At 36.9% G+C, this 21496-nt stretch overlaps 1 protein-coding gene and 1 non-coding gene across 5 annotated transcripts in view; both read right to left on the bottom strand.

The window, feature by feature from the left end:
* The window catches only part of LYN (LYN proto-oncogene, Src family tyrosine kinase), a 156458-nt gene that overhangs the window by 48761 nt on the left and 86201 nt on the right, over nucleotides 1-21496 (bottom strand). For 2 of the 4 annotated variants that reach the window (XM_077166778.1, XM_077166777.1), the window contains 9 exons: nucleotides 20974-21047; nucleotides 17427-17472; nucleotides 17025-17130; nucleotides 14596-14694; nucleotides 14368-14471; nucleotides 13689-13838; nucleotides 12025-12177; nucleotides 5064-5246; nucleotides 3106-3182 (listed from right to left, as the gene is read on the bottom strand). In XM_077166778.1, coding sequence (XP_077022893.1) covers nucleotides 3106-3182; nucleotides 5064-5246; nucleotides 12025-12177; nucleotides 13689-13838; nucleotides 14368-14471; nucleotides 14596-14694; nucleotides 17025-17130; nucleotides 17427-17472; nucleotides 20974-21042 — 987 coding nt within the window. In that variant the 5' untranslated portion in view covers nucleotides 21043-21047. Of the gene's footprint in view, nucleotides 1-3105; nucleotides 3183-5063; nucleotides 5247-12024; nucleotides 12178-13688; nucleotides 13839-14367; nucleotides 14472-14595; nucleotides 14695-17024; nucleotides 17131-17426; nucleotides 17473-20910; nucleotides 21048-21496 lie in introns of those variants that run through there. The other 2 variants (XM_077166776.1, XM_077166779.1) reach the window with 2 other exon arrangements.
* On the bottom strand, nucleotides 1277-1413 carry LOC143689283 (small nucleolar RNA SNORA2/SNORA34 family). The gene has a single exon (XR_013178727.1). It is a non-coding gene; the product is annotated as a small nucleolar RNA SNORA2/SNORA34 family (small nucleolar RNA).

The following is a 21496-nucleotide window of genomic DNA, read 5'->3' as shown; positions in this document are numbered from 1 at the left end:
AGGCCTAATAGTCACCCCCAAGAGAACCTCTTTTGTTACTCAGATATGGCCTCTCTCTCCAGCCAACACAGCAAGAAGACTCCCCACCCTCCCCCTGTCTACGTGGGACATGACTACCAGGGGTGTGGATCTTCCTGGCAGTGTGGGACAGAAATCCCAGAATGAGCTGAGATTCAGCATCAAGGGATTGAGAAAAACTCTAGAATGAGCTGAGACCCAGCATCAAGGGATTGAGAAAACCTTCTCGACCAAAAGGGGGAAGAGTGAAATGAGACAAAGTGTCAATGGCTGAGAGATTCCAAACAGAGTTGAGAGGTTATCCTGGAGGTTATTCTTATGCATTAAGTAGATATCATCTTGTTAGTCAAGATGTAGTGGAGAGGGTAGAGGGAACGGCCTGAAAATGTAGAGCTGTGTTCCAGTAGCCATGCTTCTTGATGATGATTGTATAATGATATAGCTTTCACAATGTGACTGTGTGATTGTGAAAACCTTGTGTCTGATGCTCCTTTTATCTACCTTGTCAACAGATGAGTAGAACATATGGAATAAAAATAAATAATAGGGGAACAAATGTTAAAATAAATTTAGTTTGAAATGCTAGTGATCAATGAAAGGGAGAGGTAAGGAGTATGGTAAATAAAATTTTTTTTTCTGTTTTCATTTTATTTTTCTGTTTTCTTTCTATTTCTTTTTCTGAATTGATGCAAATGTTCTAAGAAATGATCATGATGATGAATATGCAACTATGTGATGATGTTGTGAATTACTGATTATACATGTAGAACAGAATGAACATATATTAAGAATGTTTGTGTTTCTTTCTTGAAATTTTTTTAATTAATAAAAAATGCTTTAAAAAAAGCAAATTAACTGAAAGGAGGAAAAAAATGTCACTTTTTGAAACAGGAAGTTGCTCACTATTGAAAGAAGTTTAAAATATATAAGTTAGAGTGCTGATCAGACAATAAGGGACAGTATTCAAAGGAAGGTGACACACCTCCATCTAATCAAAAGGCCACACCCACACTGGGCACATCACATCTCTATGGAGATAATCTAATCAAAGTTTCCACCTGCGATGTTGAAACAGGAACTGCCCCACAAGATTGGATCAGGATTAAAATATGGCTTTTCTGGATACATTATAGTTTCACACCAGCACAACTGCATATAATTCTAATGAATAAGTTAAATCTAGGATCCCTATATTTTGGATTCCCAGTTTTTATTAAGACCACAAATAAATATTGGCCATATCTATCATCAACGACTCAGATGTTTATTTCTGATGAATTGACCATAACATTTCCAAAGTTCTGAAATGGTCAACAGATCAAAGGAAGACATTTCTTTAGGCTCCTGCTTGAAACCAACAGCTGCATCAAACTGCTGGCCTTGATTCAGGGCCAAAACCCCTTTCCTTTCAGAGACCAAGGTTACAAACCTTTAAGACACTCCTCAAGTCTCACTCTCTCAATTGGGGGGAGACCAAATCTCTACCCCACATAGACAGCCTCCTCTATCTATGTCAAGTGTGATTTGAGATTATAAGACTGCAGCTTTCTCCATTTCCTGAGCCATTTCTACACATTGTCTAAAGTTTCATCTGTCTATGTCGTCTTCCACTTTGCTGTGGAGCAGCGATTTTCAGACTGTGGTCCTGGAACCCTGGGAGTCCTATAATGTCCCTCACGGGTCAGCTTAGAGAGGCTGAGGAAAGGGTGGGAAAGATGGTGCTGCTGGGTCCTTTCCTTCCTCCTGTTCCACCACAGCCATTTGACTTCTCTGTATAGTAGGTATCAGTTGCAGATCACTTCCTACTCAGATAGGGAGCCCACAAGCTTGCCAAGTTCTGGTGGATGAGATGAGGGCCCAGCAAAGACTTCATCGCACACCTTTACTTGACACCATAAGGTGCTTCCTACTTCCACCAGCAGGCTCTGAGGTGCTTTTGCACATTTTGGTTTATTTGATTTCAACAACATCTTTGAGTTAGGAATTACCATTCTGGATTTTATATGTGAAGAAACTATCCAACCAAGTAAAGGATTTCCTGAAGGAAGAGCCAGAACACATACTCTGCTCTGTAGGTGTTAAAATCCTGCTCTTTCCACAATATTCTATTCTGGGGTAAGATCCCAATTCCACCTTACTTAAAGAACTTGACCCATGCACCAACTCATTCCTTTGATCTTATATTCCCAAGAAGGCTGTGATCAATGTGGCAACTAAAAGAGGGTTGAGGGAAGAGCTGGTTGTAAGAAATGAAGATGGTAAAGACCACCTTTTCCTAGAACTTCTACAATTCTCTCATGTTACAACCGGGCTTTGAGATCCATAGGTTCCTCAACATGAATGGCCCACAGCCAGCACTGAGAAACAAAATAACCAAGGACTGGAGATGACTAATTGATGCAATGAAGCAACTCAAGTCAATAGCTGGCACATTCAAATGTGCATGCACAGCCTTGATATAAAAGGTACACGGTCCTTGTTTCTGGGAAGCTTCCCTCTATTCTTAAATATACCTCAGGAAACATGTAGTCCAGAGTAAATTTGCAGCTCCTAAGGTAATACTGGAAATATAGCAAATGAATATTTCTCAGAATCTTAATGAATATCCAACAAGAAGGGAGAAGGAGAAGAGTAAGGAAGGAATACAATTCCTCTGTTTTCAAGAATACCAAGGACTTAAATGGATCAGTACATTACATTAGTAAGATAAATACCACATGCGTATCATTTAAAAGGTACTGTGCTTAAACTGCATGAAATTGCTTCTCCAAGATGCCCAGCAAAGTGATCATTTCAGCTGCATTTTTTCCTATCACTGTGGGGAACATGAATATGATAAATATAAAGTGGTTTACTGGTCTTATAGGAGATGACATTGAAGGAAAAAACAGAAAAAGGCAAACATATTTCTTATGAAACACTCATTACTGTCTTCCAAGGAAGTATATTTCTGAAAGTCTTTTTCTCTTAAGCACGACAGGGAAAAATTCAAAGGAAATGCCTTCTTTGAACAACTATTTCATGAAGAACTGGAAGCAGGGAAGTTTGTGCAATTTTACAATACACTCTGGGTTTCTGATACTTTACCTGTGCAGAAAAGTCAATTAACTTTGGAAGCAGAACTCGGCCACCTTCGTCACTCTTCAAGAAATCCAGTAAACTGCCTGTTTATAGAGTAAGAACAAGTTAGTATAATTCAGACACACAAAGAAAAAAAAACTCCAAGCAAAATTCAAACGATCATCAGTATTACGGGATAAAAACCCAAAGCACTGATTGACTTTGCAATTTTGTATGGTTACAGAGGCTTTTCCTGAGGTTTGTCAAAACCCATCCCTCCAACCTATTATCTTTGACCTAATTTAAAAAGTAGAGCATCCTCCAAGTAAGCTGGGCAGCTCCCACTCTTCTCCCTATAGGCAATGCATTTCTGGAGCACTTTGAATCTGCCACTGTGATGATACACTTACAGCAACTACCCAGCCTTTAGCAAGCTCCTCGGGAACAGAAGCCCCACAAGTATTTAGGGAAGTTTATCCATAGCAGGTGCTCAGCAACACATGCACTCACCTAGCAAAAACCCAGAATTCGATGCATGCCCTAGGTGCTCAACAAATATTTGATAATGAACTGTGCTTTAGAAAAAGTTATACCTACCAGAAAAGGACTGTGCCAACAGACAAACACTCCCACTTCTTGATGACTTCTTTTCTAACAAGACAAAGCACTCTACCCTGTCTTTTCTCCTTGAGAATAAAGAACCAACCTAACCGTAGCCTTGGACAGTCCAAGTCTCATGTTTCTTTTCTATAAAGGGGGCCTGTACTGGGCACTGATATCAGAAGTATGGTGAGAATGCACTCAGATGATGGACTTAACGGGAGAACATGGTGCTTGCCAGGTTGTTAGGTCCTCAACAAACGATACATGATTTCATCCATGACCTGGGAACAGTAGTACTTACCTCTCAGACTGCTGAAAAGATTAAATGAAACCATCCACGTAAGGCTTCAAGAACAGTCTGGTATACAGTAAGTGCTCAATAAATGTTAGTCATTGTTATGGGAGAAATTCATCTTTACATTTATGGTTAAAAAGAATATTAATGAATTAATTATTTCAATTAGATTTACAGAACCCCTGCAAAGCATCAGCCTCTAAACCTGATTTCTGGGCTACAGCAACTTAAACTGTAAGGACTAGATTTTTTTCTTTTTAAGCAATGTCCTTCAATATGCGGTATTATGGGGGTCACATTTCATTCTTTTTCCATTTGAGTATACTGTTATTACAGCACCATTTGTTGAATTTTTGTTTGTTTTTTCTTTCTTTTGTTTGCTTATTTGTTTTTGGGAAGTGCATGGGCCAGGAATCAAATCTGGGTCTCCCACATGGCAGGTGAGAATTCTGTCACTGAATTACCTTTGCACCCAGCAATGTCCTTTTATTGAAGGACTCTGAGTGACTGCTGTTCTGAAATAGTCAATAAAAAACGTAGCTATTAAATCATGGTATAACCTCCACTATGCATGAGATGATTTTTTATTTCAGATTACTGGCTATGTTTGCTCCACCCCTACTTCCTTCCCTTCCTATTTAAAAAAAAATCACTTGAAAGTTTACTAGTTTTCCTTGGACTAAAGGCTGACAAAGGAAGAAGCATAGTGAGTCACTGCCTATTTATCTGAAAGAGATTACAGTGGGGAAAAAAGATCAACTGCTTGAAACCTCTTCTACATCAGTGATTCTATGACTGCATGGGAATTTCGCCTCTACAATTTTTCAAAAATGGGAACATATTACAGTGTACTCTGAACATTTAGAAAACACTGATTTTTAAACAATCATTTGAATATTTTCTGAATGTTTAAACATTTTACATTTCGTTTTTTCCACTCACACTTGATATGTAATTTTAAAAAATTTTATTGTGGTAACAAACACACCACACAAAACTTCCCACTGACACCACTTTAACATACACAATTCAGAGTTGATAAGTGATTTCTGAAAGCAGCAGAGGCTGGGGTGGCACAGGCACTCACCTTTGGCCATGTACTCGGTTATGATGTAGATGGGTTCCTCCTTGGTGACCACAGCGTACAGCCTCACCAGCTTGTCATGCTGAAGTGTCTTCATGAGGTTGGCCTCTTCCAGGAAGGCTTGCACGGACATGGTGCCTGGCTTCAGGGTTTTTACAGCCACTTTGGTGCTATTATTATAATAACCTGGGAAGGAAAAAGAAGGCAGGGCCTGCTTGACCAAAGAGGAAATTGGAAAACTTCTCTTTGAAGACACAGATCTACAAGAAAATTTAGATAGAAATAGAAAATGCATTATAGGAAACTCTATTTAGTGCCACCACTGGGGAAATCTGGGTGAAGGACGTTGGGAATGTCTCTGTACTAGCTCTACAACTTTTTCTGTAAAAATCTAAAATCATCCTAAAATCAAGAATTTCTTTGAAAAAAGTTCTTAATCTCCATCATGGGGACTAAAATTTTCCTCTAATTAATGAAATGTTCTTTATTCAAGATTAACAAAACAAACCAAAACAAAAATTCTGTGTACTGTATCATTACCCCACAACAATCCTCACTTAAAAATGTAAGTGTATTTTATACACAAACATATTTAAACAAAGGTCTGGAAGAAAATACAACAAAATGTGAATACCAGTTATCTCTTATGTGCGATTATGGGTGATCACAAGCTTGTTCAACATACCCTTTATTATTTACCAAATTTTCAACAATGATTATGCATTATTATTATTGATTTATTTATTTATCTGCATGGGCAGGTGGCGGGAATCAAACCTGGGTCTCCAGCATGGCAGGTGAGAATTCTGCCACTAAGCCATGGTTGCACTGTCCTGTATTATTTTTTATAACCCCCCAAAAATGTTATGCTTTTAAAAAAAATCGCTTATATATACTAACTTTAAAGTACCATATGGGGTGGGCCACAGTGGCTCAGCAGGCAAGAATGCTTGCCTGCCATGCCAGAGGACCCAGGTTCGATTCCTGGTGCCTGCCCATAAAAAAAAAAAAAAAAAGTACAATATGCTGTCAAATAAGTCTTTCCCAAAGTTATCAAAGAATTGTATCTTGGTGATTCTCCATGAAAAGTGATCTGTGTTCTCCATGAAAAGTGATCTGTGTTGAAAGGTGTGGGAAGCATTGTCTGCTACATTCCCTCTCCATGCCCTGGAGAGATGGCATATGCACGTGCATTTTAAGGACTGGAGAAGGCCTTCAGAATTTAAGAACCCCCTCTGTGGGTCCTCAAATTTACCACACTTTCTTTCTTGACCACAGCATGCTTTTTCACACCCTATGGAACCAAAGGTGTAGGGCACATGCTTGGGGAAATACCTAAGGCATTTAATGCATTTTTCTCTATGGCACCACTTTTGGGGACCTGCTTCAATGAAGTTCTTAATTTTGAGCTTGATATGCCCCTTAGGAATGCCTTTACTTAAAGATTTGATAAAGCAGATATATTAATAATCATGCTTCCTTTCCTTTCATCATTATCCCCATACTTCTCTTGGAAGTACAAGGGAAATAAGTGAGCTGATGGTAACATGAATCTGCCTGTAGGTCACTTCTATTAGGTGTTGTGGCTTTCAAGTTCCTATTTAAAGAATAAAGCAACTCTAAGAACGGTGATGCAAAAGTTTATAATCACTTTCTACAGATCACATAATTTGTCTGTATAAGTATAGAAAGAATGATTATTACTGGGAAGCAGAATTCAGGGTGGTGTTTATTTTCATTGGGACTTTTCTATTTTGATTAAATCTGTGAATGTGTATATATATATTTACAAAATAAATTATTAAAAAAGAAAAGCAATTATGTTTGTTTCCACATCTTTCAATGGGCAAGAAAAATCCTTTGTTTACAGCTAATTCAACCCATGTTAATGATCATCAAGATTGATTTCTCTGTTATAATCCACTTCGCTTTGTACTTAATAATAGCTTGCAGAGTTCTAGAGAAAAGGGAAGGATTAACTATCAAATAAATGTTAAGACGTATGAAGAAGACAGTAATTGAAAGTAGCCAAAAAACTGCGTGAGGTCCTTTCAAAAGCCTCCTTAAAATCATGGAATCATAAATATATTAATTTGATTTGCAATCTAAACACATAATCACAAATGATATGGTCTATTATTTAATTCTTAAGAGTAACTTTAATTACTTCACTAAACTCCATCAACAAAAGCCTTTTAATATTACATTTGAATTGGGGGAAATCCATTATAAATTTTTTAAAAACTTTATAATTAGTCCCTCAGTTGCATAAATATATCTGTGGTTAGAATAAAGGCATACAAAGAAAATGTACTCTATGAGATATATATAACCAACAAAAATTAGCACTTAAAATATATAAGGCGTTCCCAGAAATCAGTAAGAAAAATCAAAAACTAGGCAAAAGGTTTGAATGGGCATTTGAAAAAGAAGAAACCCAGGCGACTACTAAACATACTCTTATTAGCAACCAGAGAAAGGTAAATAACATCAAATGGAGAAACCACTATCCAGCTTGACAAAAATTAAAAAAAGTCTGACAATATAAAGTGAGCATGGGTCCTTTCACAAGGAAATGGGGAAAGCTCCCTTGGGCCCTTCTCTATCCTCTTTTCCAAGCATCACTGAAATTCAACTTTAAAGTTCCTGTTTTTAACAACATCCTAAAGGGCCTAGTGAAGGATGTTGACAGAATAGTCTCCCTTCAGGTACAATGATCTTGGGTGAGGAAACACTGGCTGTGCCCTGGGGCCCACATCCTTCTAGGTACACAATGGATCACTGAGAACTTTCCTACATCACTGCTGAGAGGTTAACTGGGACAACTGATTGCGAAAATAATTTGCCAGCTGGAGCTTCATATACATTATGATTCAGCAAATCCACTCTTAGATATTCACTCTTAAGCAATACATGGACCCTTGCACCAAGATACAGATACAGGAATGTCCACAGTAGTATTGTTCAGAGTAGCCAAATACTGGGACCAACTTCAGTTCCATCAAAAAGTAGTGAAAAGAATGGGTAAGCTGTTGTACCCTTTGCATACTCATACAACACAATGCTGTTCAGCAATCAAGATGAATGAACTGCAGCTATACCCCCAAACATGGATGGACTGCACAAACATACTGTTGGGTAAAAGAGTCAAGACACGAAAGCATATACTTGGTGTGATTCATAAAAATCAAAAATAGGCAAAACTCAACAATCTTGTGGTTGTATGTGCTAGGGATGCATATATACATAGTAAAACTATAAAAAACTATTTTAACCCCCCCACAAAAGTTAGAACAGTGGTGGCCTCTGGGGGGCAGGCAGGTTTGTGGTTGTGAAGGGGTAGATGGGGGAACAAGGGGGTGTCAAAATTCCACACCAGTTTCCACTTTGTAATTATTTGTTAACTTGACTATTCACAACGGAGGTACTTTTCTGCCTTCTTGTTCTACTGCATAACAATAAAAGTGAAAGAAAAATAAAAGTCCCCCTTTGTCATCATAAAAGCAATAGAGCCTGGTGAGGCATTTCCATAATATAAAATTATGGATAAAGGATGAAGGAGAAGGAAAAAAAAAAACCTTTCCAAGGGCAAAGAAAGTACTTATCAGGAAATATTACAGCTGCTAAAGATATTAAAAATGCTGATAAGGAATCTGAAATGAACAATGACTAAAACAGCTGTGTCAAACAGAGCTCAAAAAAATGGCAGCAGCTTCGGCTAAATGGTCACCTAGGGTGATGACATTTAAACACTAGGGCGAACTTTCACACTTGCATGGCAGGTCTGAGTTTTATTCAGCATTGAAAATCAAATCTTACATTCCCCATAAGTTTGCAGTTTCAATGATCCTAGTCATAGAGATCTGAATTGTCATTATGAATGAAAAATGACATTTAAAAAATCTTTTTCAAAGTGGTAAAGAATTTCTTATGGACTGCCACTCTGCCACAGTTAAACAGGTTGATGTGACAATATGAGAAAGCCTAATTACAGCTGTGACTAATAGTATTAGTTAAAATTAGCACAAAATGGAGGGTGTTTGTTTGTTTTAATGTACATCGTTGATTCTGGATGTTGGCTGGTGGCTCATTTCAATACAGTTGGCTCAAATGAGAATGGATCAAGCAAAATTCAATTCAAAATAAATTTCTTTTTTTCCACAAAGAAAGAGGAAACATCATACTCGGCTTCACTGTTCTCTTTCCTGGGAATATAACTATCCACAGAGGAAAACATGTCACCCAAGACAGATGTCAAAGGGATCAAACAAACAAGAGGAAACAGCTTGAGGCAGAAATACCTCTGTCTTTTATCCCCACCCTGCCCCTTCCCCTAAAGCACAGGAACTTCCTAATATTTGTTTACTATATTTTCAGACACAAAAAAATTCAGACCTTAAAATGCCACTAGTAGTTTAAAAGTTATTCCTCAAGCACCGTAAAAGTTTTACTTAGTTAACAGTGATCTAATCTTTAATTGGCTATTCCTTTTCCCTATTAATGAGAAAAATTAGGCTCCAATTTATCTCTTAAAAAATGAAAACAACATACCGGTAGCTCTAAATTGCGCATATCTTGCTATCATCCAAGCCCTCAGACAATCAGAATAAGCAACACGAATACTCAGTGGAGAAGGGGGTATCTATCCTCAGACCTCTGATTCATAACATCGTATCTTCAATTGCTATTCTTTTGGTTTTACTTCCAGAATTCTATCGCTACGTGTACTCGACATATTGAAGCTATTCCAAAAGCTAAGAAGAGGCTCCCTGCCTGACAACCAAACTACAGAAACATATCAACAAAACATCACAGGTCAACATTTTCTAATTTTTTTTCTTTTCTTTTCTCTCCTTTACTTCCTTCCTTCCTCTCTCCCTCCCTTCCTTTAATACAATGACTGAAAGGAGAAAAGAAGAATTAAAAACCAAACAACTATCAATGTCAATATTCTGGTAGTGACATTATTTTATAGTTTTGCAGGATGGTTCACTGGGGTATCTAGGTAAATGGTTACACAGGATCTCTCTGTACTTTAAGAGACACACACCAACAATAGCTTCATTGAAACAAAATTCATTTACCACAAAATTCACCTATTTAATGTGTACAATTTGATGGTTTTTGTATATGCACAGAGTTGTGTGACTGGTAGGTTGAATTATGTACCCTTGAAAAGTGCACTCTTAATTTTAACCCATTCTTGTAAGTGTGAACCCATTGTACATAAGACTTTTCAAAGATGTTATTTTTGGTTAAGGAGTAGCCAGTTGAATCAGGATGGGCCTTAATCTTATTACTGAGAACGCCACAGGGAGAAAGTCACCAAGGAGGAGTAGAAGCTTGAAGCCAATGACATCTAGAAGAGAAAGGAGAAGCTATCAAAGACATCACCATGTGCATGTGCATGTGCCATGTGACAGAAAAGCCAAGGTCTCAAGGATTGATGATGACCTTCTTAATTTATGGTGTACTGGAGTGGCTAGAAGGAAGTACCCGAAACTGTAGAGCCATATTCCAGTAGCCTTGATTCTTTTTTTTTTTTTTTTGCTTTCACTCTTTTTAAAAAATTTATTAATTAAAAAAATTTAACAAACCAAATAAACCATTAACATATATAATCAGTAATTCACAATATCATCACTTAGCTGCATATTCATGATTTCTTAGAACATTTGCATCAATTCAGAAAAAGAAATAAAAAGATAATAGGAAAAGAAATTAAATGAAAACAGAAAAGAAAAAAAAAGATTATACCTATCATACCCCTTACCCCTCACTTTCATTGATCACTAGCATTTCAAACTAAATTTATTTTACATTTGTTCTCCCTATTATTTATTTTTATTCCATATGTTCTACTCGTTTGTTGCCAGTAGCCTTGATTCTTGAAGATGACTGTATAATGATATAGATTTTACAAATGTGACTGTGTGTATAGCTTTGACAATGTGATCAAGTGATTGTGAAAACCTTGTGTCTGATGCTCCTTTTATCTAGGATATGAACAGATGAGTAAAAAATATGAATAAAAAATAAACAATAAAGGGAACAAAGGTTAAAATAAATTGAGTAGATTGAAATACTAGTGGTCAATGAGAGGGAGGGTTAAGGAGTTTGGTATATATGAGTTTTTTCTTTTATCTTTTTTTTCTTTTGCTGAAGTGATGCAAATGTTCAAAAACATGATCATGGTGATGATACATAACTATGCGATGATATTGTGAGCCACTGATTGCACACCATGTATGGAATGTTAGTACGCCAAGAATGTTTGTATGTTAAGCTTTTACAATAAAAATATTTTTTTTAAAAATGAGGCTTCTAGTAAGCCCACTAGCAAGAATGGCCCAAAACCCATGAGCGCATTTCTCTGAGACAGAAACACATTTCCAGCATTTAAATAGTCTGTCCAGAGAAACTGGTGATGAGAGAAACATGAGAGAGTAAACAGAACAATCAGGATAAATACCTGCTGCTCCCTTCCTTATAAATGCTAATCCTAAAAGACGATTACTAAGTCATGAGGAAAATTAAGAGTCTACTCAAGTAAAGTAGATTTGAACGTTTCTGCATAAAATGAATGGATGGATGGAGGGAAGGAAGGAAGGAGGAGAAAGAAAGAGAAAGAGGAAGGAAGGAAAGAAGAAAGAAAGGAAGGGCAGGCAAATGAGACAAAAGGTTAAAAGTTGGTGGATCTGAATATCTGGGTGGTGGTATGTTGGAATTCTCTGTATGGGTTTTGTAATTATTTTTGCAGCTGTCCTGTATGTTTGAAATTATTTCAAAATAAAAAGTCTTTAAAACGAACCTCTCTTCAGGCCAGTTTCCCTGTTGGATAAGGAAAAGCCAAAGAAGTGATGCTTCTCAGTGCATGGCTAAGAAGGACAGAAATTGTCTCAAGCCCCCTTTTCCTCCTGTGGCAATGTCCAGAATGCATGCGAGCTCAGCCCTACACACTCACCCATCCAGACTTCTCCGAACTGGCCAGCACCAAGCCTCTTCACCAACTTAATTGATTCTCGTGGGATCTCCCAAGCATCTTTATCCCACGGTTTCTGTGGCTTAGGACTAATACATGCCTTCTCCAGTCTTCTGCACAAGCCATCTGACTGCTCTAATGTAAAAGGGAAAAGAGTTTAAAAGTCATATCTTGTATTCCACCAGTTCCTAAAAAGAAAAATTAGGACACTTAGTCCTATAATTTCCGACCTGCTACAGCCTACAAACCAAAAATGCTTATAGGATAACCTTAGTATAATTGTGACTTTTTTGAAATCTTAAGGGAAAGACAACCTAAAAGCTTGCTTTTTGTTATTTATTTATTTATTTGTATGCTGTATGGTGGGGTCACATTTCATTATTTTTACATGTGAGTATTCTGTTATTGCAGCACCATTTGTCGTTGAAATTTTGTTTGTTTTACTTGTTTGTTTATCTTTTGGGGAAGCGCATGGATTGGAAATCAAACCCGGGTCTCCTACATGGCAGGCTAGAATTCTACCACTGAACTACCCTTGCACTCCCCTGATTGCTTTTATTAATGAACAACAACAACAAAAATACTGATAAAATATAAAAACAAAGAAAACAAATAAGAAAAGGATGACAGGGTTGTCACACTTATAAATGTAATTTCAAATTACTAAACCATTGGAAACCACACAGGACATGGAGTGGAAGGGCTGGGTTTCTTCACCACGGAACCTCAGCCCCCACAGAAGAGGGTGCAAACTTAGCCAGTGCTCGATACATATGCTGAATGAATGAGTGAGGGCAGAGGAGGGAGGGAGCTTGCCACAAAATCTGACATGTTCTCTCCAGATCTGTGGCCTTGGCTTAAACAAACCTATAATTTAAATCCTCATAGAGCAGATTGTAGAAACAAACAAGCAATAGGAGGTGATGGAAAAGCTTTAGCAATGGCTGGTGGTGACGGTAGCACAACATTGTAAATGTAATTAATGTTACAGAATTGCATGCTTGAAATCGGTATGGTGTATATATGTTACCACAATGACAATTATGAAAAAGAAAAAAATAGCAATTTTCATTTTAAAAAAGGAAAAAGAAAGAAAGAAGCATTGGTAACAGCTGCCCATTTTGACTGACTTCCATCACACGGGAAATGAACTTAAAGATGGGCCATGGGTACAGTTTAACAGGGCAGGAAAGTGGAATTGGGGACAGAGGAACATTGCCTAGGAACACTGACATTTAAATATTTTGGTGCAGCTGTTCTGTTTTATTTTACCAAGATGATGTATGACTTTTACACATACAAACACACACGTAACATGCAAAGACAGATCTGCATTCCTATGCCAGATATTTAAAGAGGCATTGTAAAAACACGCATGATACAAAAATAATATTCATTTTTTATTTTGGTAATTTTTGAATGCTAACCCTCAAACAGCCTGGACCTGGTGGGAAAGACTGTGGTAATGATTCACAAATATCAAATCTTACTTTGAATTAATATTTAAGGAAACCCTTAATATGACCCTTCCCCCTAAAAAAAGAAATATGATGCTTAAAAACTTTTAACACAAAAATTATATTTAACGACATATACTTATCATCCTACACATATTTTGTGTTGCCCGGCCAGCTGTTTTCACTTACTCTGGTAATGCTTAATCATGTCACTGATGCAGGGAAAAGTGATTCGCGGAGAGATGTAATAGCCACCATTGTCTAGACTCCTAATTTTGTAGTGCTTGATGACATCACCATGCAGAGGGTCATAATCCCTGACGGACAGAGAGAAGCTTCCTATGGGGGAGAAGTGGATACAGGTTACATTTCCATTTTACAAATAAAATTTGCGTTATACAACAACACTGAGGTTTTGCCATAAAAAATTGTACAAGATATAAATTGTGTATATAATGCACAATTTTACCATCCTATAAAAATTCTACTTGACAAATGAAGCTAGCATTTTATTGCCATAAAGCTTACCTACATCCCATTTTCCTTTTTGACAGCTTATTATTTTTATTATTTAGTTGAACTGAAGTTCTTTTGATTTTCTGCCTCTTAAAAAATTTGAGGATTTACTCTAAATAAAACTAGACGAGGCTCAGCAAGCATACCGCATTTTAAGATAAGGCCATAATTATATTTGTTTTCTACATTATTTTTAGTAGTGAAACTAAATAATTTGAATTTATTTGTTATCAAACTATAAAACTTTCACTACCAGAACATAATATGTTCTTTTTTCCAAGTCATTCTAGATTAGTTTGTAAAAATGATTTCCTAAGGAGTGTTTTATAAGAGGCCTTAAACCATTTCCTACCTTTTAATGTTTCACTTTCTCTGATAAGAAAAGCTCCAGCATTGTTTCCTGGAGCCAAAAGCTGCCTTTCAGCATCTTTCCTTGTTATATCCTTGAAAAACCATCTGAAAAGACATATAAGCATTTCATAGGTGTTACGTTCTAGGGAAGGAAAAAATGAAGAATAAAAATGTCCAATTGCAGCAAATATAAACATCAAAGAGGACTTAAGGATGCATAAGGACTTACTCTTCTGTCTCTAAGGTGTTGACTTTGGCAACGTAGTTGCTGGGGATGAAGCCTTCTCTCTTTGTGGAAAGGGATTTTGCTTTCCACCATTCTCCATGCCTGAAATGGAAATACACATCAAAAAGTGTTTATATCCCATGACACAAGAACTATGATAGCTATTGTCTTAAAGAGTTTTGTTTGTTTTGAAGTTTGGGAGAGGATAGGAAAGATCTCTGGAGCTCCAGAAATGTAAGTGGGAAAATTCACTCCTCTTGCCAAAATAAAAACTGTTTAGAGACTTAAGCAAAGGAAAACAGCCATACAACTTATGTTTGGTTTAGTGTGCTCAGTGCTGTACAAATGAGAGTTGTCAGACAGCATTCCTACCTTCCAGAAGCAAGATGCCTACACTGTCTCCTAGGATTCTAATGGAAATGAGAGTCAAGTAATTGGTGACTACTTGTCTTTAGAAACCTTGTTTCTAAAGGTATAGATACCATGAAAAATGAACAGAAAACATGAAACACTTCCAAAGAGGTGAGCCACATAACATCAACAATAAGGACAGGCAGAGAGCCAGAGAGAAGGCTGGACCAGCACCCAAGGAGCAGGTAAGCTGTGAAGGAAGAACCTGATGAAAATCAGCTATGTTCCTTTGCAAATCCCAGACACAAGGGACCTTTGTGTTCCAGACACAAAGCACAACTACAACACTTAACTACTATTATGTGTCAGGAAATCCAACATTGTTTTTATTTATATTTGTACACATACACACATCAAACCTGCACATCAACTCCATGATGTTGTAGTTCTCCCTGGGTGAAGAAAGAAACTATGGCAGAGAGCTCAAGTGACTCATCAAGGTCATACAGCTTTCAAGTGGCATCGCTGGGCTTGGGCTCAAGGTCATGCTCAAAGGTCAACCACCCTGCTCTCAACCACCTGACACCTTATACTTTATAAGGGGATCTCCTTCCTCTAACCCTATTTGGCAGACGAGGGTGATAATCTAGGCAAGCTTAGCAGAAAAAGCAGGCTAGAATGAAACTATGTAGAATTCCTGATTCTGAGTACTATTCTGAGCCCAGTTCTAGGACTGCCACATGTCTGTGATTCAGCGTGCAGAGGATCAAGGAAATGATCCTGTGTCGTCATGGAAGTGCTGCAACTGCTAAGCATGGACTTTTCCAATAACTGGCTACCTACAGACCAAAGCAAGTTGGGCCCCACAAACCCAGACCGAGTTTGAGTAAATTAAAAAATTTTAAATGCCAGTTTAAAAAATTCTTAAATTAAATTTTAAATTAATGTCATTATATTAATATTAATTTTAATTAATTGAACTTATAATTAGGAAATAATTGCCAGTTCTTTCATTAATTAATAGGTGATAAGTTTTTCATTAAAAAATTTAACTTTCAAATTAAGTTAACTTGCTCAACTAATATTGATTTTCATTAATAATTAACTTGATTAATAATAAGCTTACATTTTAATTTTAAAGTTTTAAGTCAATTTAAATCACTGTTAAATTATCACGGATTTCATGGATTTGAATAACTAACTGATCATTTATTAATTGGTTAGCATTAAATTAAATTTTAAATGCAAATGCCACACAAATCTAAGCTCCTTTTTTTTCCCCCCTTTTTTTCTTTGGATTTTTATCAGGAAGGGATGGGAGGAGTTGTTAGACACTGAGGTGATGTGCAACGGGAGTGGGGAGGAACAGAAGACAAAAATACATACAATGGTCCCGCTCAGTCCTTTAGTGCACTGTTTCACCCTCCACTTTCCTTTTGATGGAGAATCCTAAAGCCATCATCTATCAAATAGCTCTTAATAGCTGATGGTATAAAGTAAGGGGCACTTATTTTGAGGTAAAATTTTCTACAATTTTTAGGTCAGGATTCATGGAAATATTTAATTTAATGATGCTAACCTATATTTAAGGACCTTACATAAAAACATAATTTCACCTTGGGAAAAATTTCATTAAAGCATTTTTTCAGCCAGCAAGCTTATGAAGGGAAGGGTTCATGCTGCATTCTTTTTAATGTTCCTCAAAAAACTAATTCCACTCTGTAGATGATACACAGAAGTTCAAAGTGTGATGGAGGAATGAATGCTTTCCATATCAACAAATCACTGTACAGTGAGGCAAGATCTAAACTTCTTTAAGTGGTATATCTGGATAAAGAAAGAACCTGGTATCCGCCTTCACAAAGAAACCTTTTCAGGGACTCACAGCCAGACTTAATAGGAAGATTTCTCTGACCCTCTTCCTTCCACCCGGGAAGCAGAAGCGGATACCTGGAAGTCTCATGCCCGGAAGTCTCATACCCGGAGCGGAAGGGATGCAGTTGTTGCTTGGAGATTCTGACTGGCTTCCCTAGCCTGAGAAACCGTGAGCAGTAGCAAAGACGTGGCTTAGTTGTACTTACTCCTCCAGAACTTTCATTTTCTCTCCTTTCTTGAAAGACAAGTCATCGGGATGGATGCCATCATAGGGGTATAGGGCTACCACGATGTCCCCTTGTTCCTCCGGATCTAGAAATGAGGAATGCAAGTGCAGACTTTTAAGACACCATCAGCAGAAACATTAGCACAAACGTCATGGGGACGAAGGTGAAGAAGCCTCAAGAGAAGAACAGCTGGAACAATGGCATGAGTTCCCCACCCAGTGCAGTTCACTGTCCACAGAAAGTAAAATAAAGCACACACTGTGCAGAACATTTGCAATCTCTAAATAATTAACCCCAAGTCTATATTTTGAAAAATGAAAACTTCATTGAGGCCCTAAGAATAAAGGAGAAACAATGAGCTATGTTGCTATGAAATCTTACCTTTAGTTTGAAACCTCTGTCCTGGCAAAAGCTGAGATTCTGGTACCTAGGAGAGAATAGTTGTTAGAGGAAAAAAATATATATGTTTAGTTTCTCTTACTCGCATCCGTTATATGTTAGATCATTTCTCCTAACATCAAGTATGGTTTGGGTTTGCTAATTTATTGAGCTGGAAAGAAAAGTAGTACCAAGAAAAGATTCTGTAGAGCAATGTCAAGACACACAGCTCAGGGAAGCAGGTTCTTTATTCTGATGGCATCATCTGCATGGGGTGACAGGGAAGGAACGGGACTTTGAGCAGGGGCTGTTGGATTCTTACTAATCATTATGCATTCCCCCTTTTTGGCCATAGAGTTCTAATGTTATTTGTGGTGGTAATTTGCTCAGCTAAATGACTGTGTTTCCAAATTTTCTAGCCTTCTATTCAGATGTGGGGGGAGGATGGGTGTTATAAGCAAAAATGACTGCGTGGGGATTTGGGGAGGGGCTCTTTCTTGCCTTGCTCTCTTCATTCTGCCTAGCAGCTATGGATATCAAACGTCAGGGACGGCAGAGTGAAAAAGATGGAAGCCGCCTGGTCCCTAATGGCTTTGGGACATTGCCGTGCCCCACAGGACTGCCAGCTTCCACATCTTCCAGGTGGCTTGACAAAATCATAATCAGGTTTCTGTTACTAGTGCCTGAGCACAGTTCCTATCTGATCCAGCTTTCCTGAACTGACCCTGATTCCACCAGGGAGACAGAATGGCATCCTTTGTTATTTAGTTGGGAGGTGAATTATCAGGAAGAGTTTGGGGGCACCAAAGACCATCATCACTACCTTTTAAATCTAATTCCTTTTTCTTGCAGTGATAATGGCTAGGCTGCATAAAGCCTCATATACCTCTCCTCACTCAGACAGGTACTATTAGAAGCATACACCTGCAAACCATGTAACTTTTCTTTCTTTGATTCAAGTGCTCTAATGGAATGGAACCAAAGAGTTTGTGCCAAAATTTTAATTTCTGATGAAAGTCATCCCATACAAATCTCCATTTCAGTGAGGGGAGAAACAAGTACTCTACTTGGTACCAGTAATTCTTCAGGTCCATGCTATCTTTCAATACTTATTTCAGGAAGTTTTACATGATTTTGTAAATCTTGAGGCTTGCATAATTAAGTTGTATGATTGGTTTTCTATGATTTAGAGCAATTAGTAAATGAGCAACAAATTAGATTATTTTGAAAGCAGCAAGCTAATTTGCAAATATCAAGAGGTCCTTAATTTTAAAATGTTTTTACAATAAGAAGTTTGTCTTTATTTTGTGGTGTTAAAAGCTGCCATCAAAACTTCATTAATTTGAGATAGGATATTTTGTCCTTATGTTTTTCATAATTTATATAAACTTAATCAGACTTTTGTTGTGTTTGCTTGAACTAGGTAAATTATATAAGTTTTTTTTTATTGGTAACAAATTGAAAATTACTTCCAAAAGCCTACATACTCACTGTATTCAACTTTCCTGTTAACTATTGCATTACTACATTTTCATATAAAATAAAAGATTATTAGAAAAAAGAAAATGTTTAAATATGCTTTTCATAAGCATATATACTACATATCTACCATCATTCTATTTTTTTATTTAACTCTTTTCCTAAAAGTGTGGTTGAATTTGCATTAATTCATCCTCATCAGATTCTCCTTGCAAAATCAGGGCATGCCTTTTCTGCACGTGTGGTCAGAGCTGAGTGTGTTAGCTGTGGCCAAGGAAAGAGACCAGGATATGAAGGGTGGCACTCATGAGCACAAAGAACACTTACTACATGAGGGCATGGGGAAATTTCAAACCTTTTTTCTATTTCTGCTTTCTAAATCTAATTTGCTCTTAATACTATACAGCCTATGATGTCATAAACACGAAAAAAAATGAAGTGTAAATTTGTACTATTCTCTTTTGCTTTTCTGAGTAAATGTTGGGTTCATTCATCATTAAAAAAAACAAAACACTGGGGTTTTGAAGCCTTTAAAATCTATAGTACAGGGTACCAGAAATAAAAAACTGGTCCTTTTTTGAAGTCTATAATAAGAAAATTATTTGTGATGATTCCAGTTCCTCTTATAATACTTTACTTTCTGTTAATCTTTTTTACATAATATAAATTCTACATTTATACATACTGTGTTGTTGAATATTACATTTATATTTTTATTACTGCTAAATTATTTTGACTATTAATAATCTTATATGTTGAGCTTCTTTATATAAAATTACAATGTTAATTTTTCTATTAAGAATGTCATGTATAACAATTTAGTATTATAATGTATTCACTTGTATTCCCCGCTTCTTTTAATAAGGCCAACTCTGATTTATAGTCCTCAATATGACATGTGACTTTTATATATGTTGGATATATTTTACCTGCAGAATAATGGAAAAAGGAGGGGGTGGGTAGGTGGAGGGTAGCAGAAAGGCTTCACAAAAATAATAAACTATAAAATTCCAAGGCATTTAAAAATATGTCAGACTAGAGGAAATATGAAAACTTTTAATAAAGGCATTTGGGCTAACCTGGAATAAACTTTTTCCAGCTTAAATGATGAAGAATTCCATAATAACGGGATGATATATAAAGTTGAGAGAAAGTATGGAAAAGAAATAAGATCCAAGGTAAAATATATTTAAGTTTGTAATTATCCAAACATCTTTTACTCTTTTCCTTGAAATATATTAGTTTGTTTCTTTGCCCAGCATTTTCCAAATGCATCAAAAAACACATCATTCAAATAAAGTTTTGGATGCAGACATCTATCTGTACATGGTCAAAGGACATAATTAGCTATGTTTTTTCTTAATCTTTAAGTTCACTATAATAAATGATAACTTTGTTGTCTGTGCTATTTTGAATTAATTGAGATAATGACAAGATGGGATGGTATGATACATCAAAGGACATATTGGCACATATTTTAGTTTTTCACTTAAATCCACCCTTTCCTTTTACTTTCTGACAACTATGCTAAACTTACTACCCATCTTAAGTCAGACAAAGTTTAATAAAAAGAGTTGGGGGGCGCAAGGGTAGTTCAGTGGTAGAATTCTCGCCTGCCATGTGGGAGATCCGGGTTCAATTCCTGGCCCATGTCCTTCCAAAGGAATTTTGTTTTCTACAAATGTGCTTCAATAATGGGATAGTGTAGAAAAAAAAAAAGGGAAGGGGGGAGTTGGACCTTAAGATCAATACTATGAAAAATGATTTCCTTCATGCATAAGAAGGTAACCAGAGGCACCTTTATTGCATAATAGCCAATAAGTGGCCTGGTTATCCTAAAAATATTAACAAGCTCTTCAAAGGATACAATCGCAAAGCATATCAAAAAATTATTTGAGGCCCAAGGAATCAATGCAAATTTTTACATGCACATGCCATATATAGACTGGTTTGTCAATTATATGAGCCATGCTTTGAGCCTGCTGTTGAATTCTCCCCTGAGACTTACTGGCCTTTGCTGTTTATTGGACGTTGGATCTCTCACATAAATAGTTCGGTCAGTATTACGTACTGGTTGGGTCTTCAAATCTATTCCATCGTCATTCAGATTGTCTTTCCTTTTTGATTTTATACATCCCATATTTCCTGTTGGAATAGAAAAGCAATGATATTTTCTTACCATTCTCGAACTGGTTTCCAACCACCCAAGTCTCTCCACAACACAAGAATAAATATATACTCCTTCTTCTCTTTATCAAACATGGATTAACAAACCCATATATGGATACTATTCACAAACTGGTTTGCAGATTCATTCGCTTCTTCATTCACCCATTCATTCAACAAATACTAATTTAGCATCAATTTTATGTCAGCGAGCTGTCATTTCTAAAGATGCTCATATTCTTGTGGAGAAGATGTGTGGATTAAAATTAAAATACAGTATGTCGAGTCCAGGACAGAAGATGCATAGAACCTTAGGAAGGACATTTAGCCCAGTCAGGAGGAAAAGGAAGTGGTCAGGTGGTGCTTCCTGAAAGAGTTGAAAGGGGAGGGATGGCAGCCAGGTGGCAAAAGCAGCAAAGGTATTCCAG

This window comes from Tamandua tetradactyla, chromosome 6, assembly GCF_023851605.1.
Source record: "Tamandua tetradactyla isolate mTamTet1 chromosome 6, mTamTet1.pri, whole genome shotgun sequence".
Taxonomy (NCBI): Eukaryota; Metazoa; Chordata; class Mammalia; order Pilosa; family Myrmecophagidae; genus Tamandua; species Tamandua tetradactyla.
Note: the sequence above shows the minus strand (reverse complement) of the source record. Positions and strands in the feature narration are given on the sequence as shown.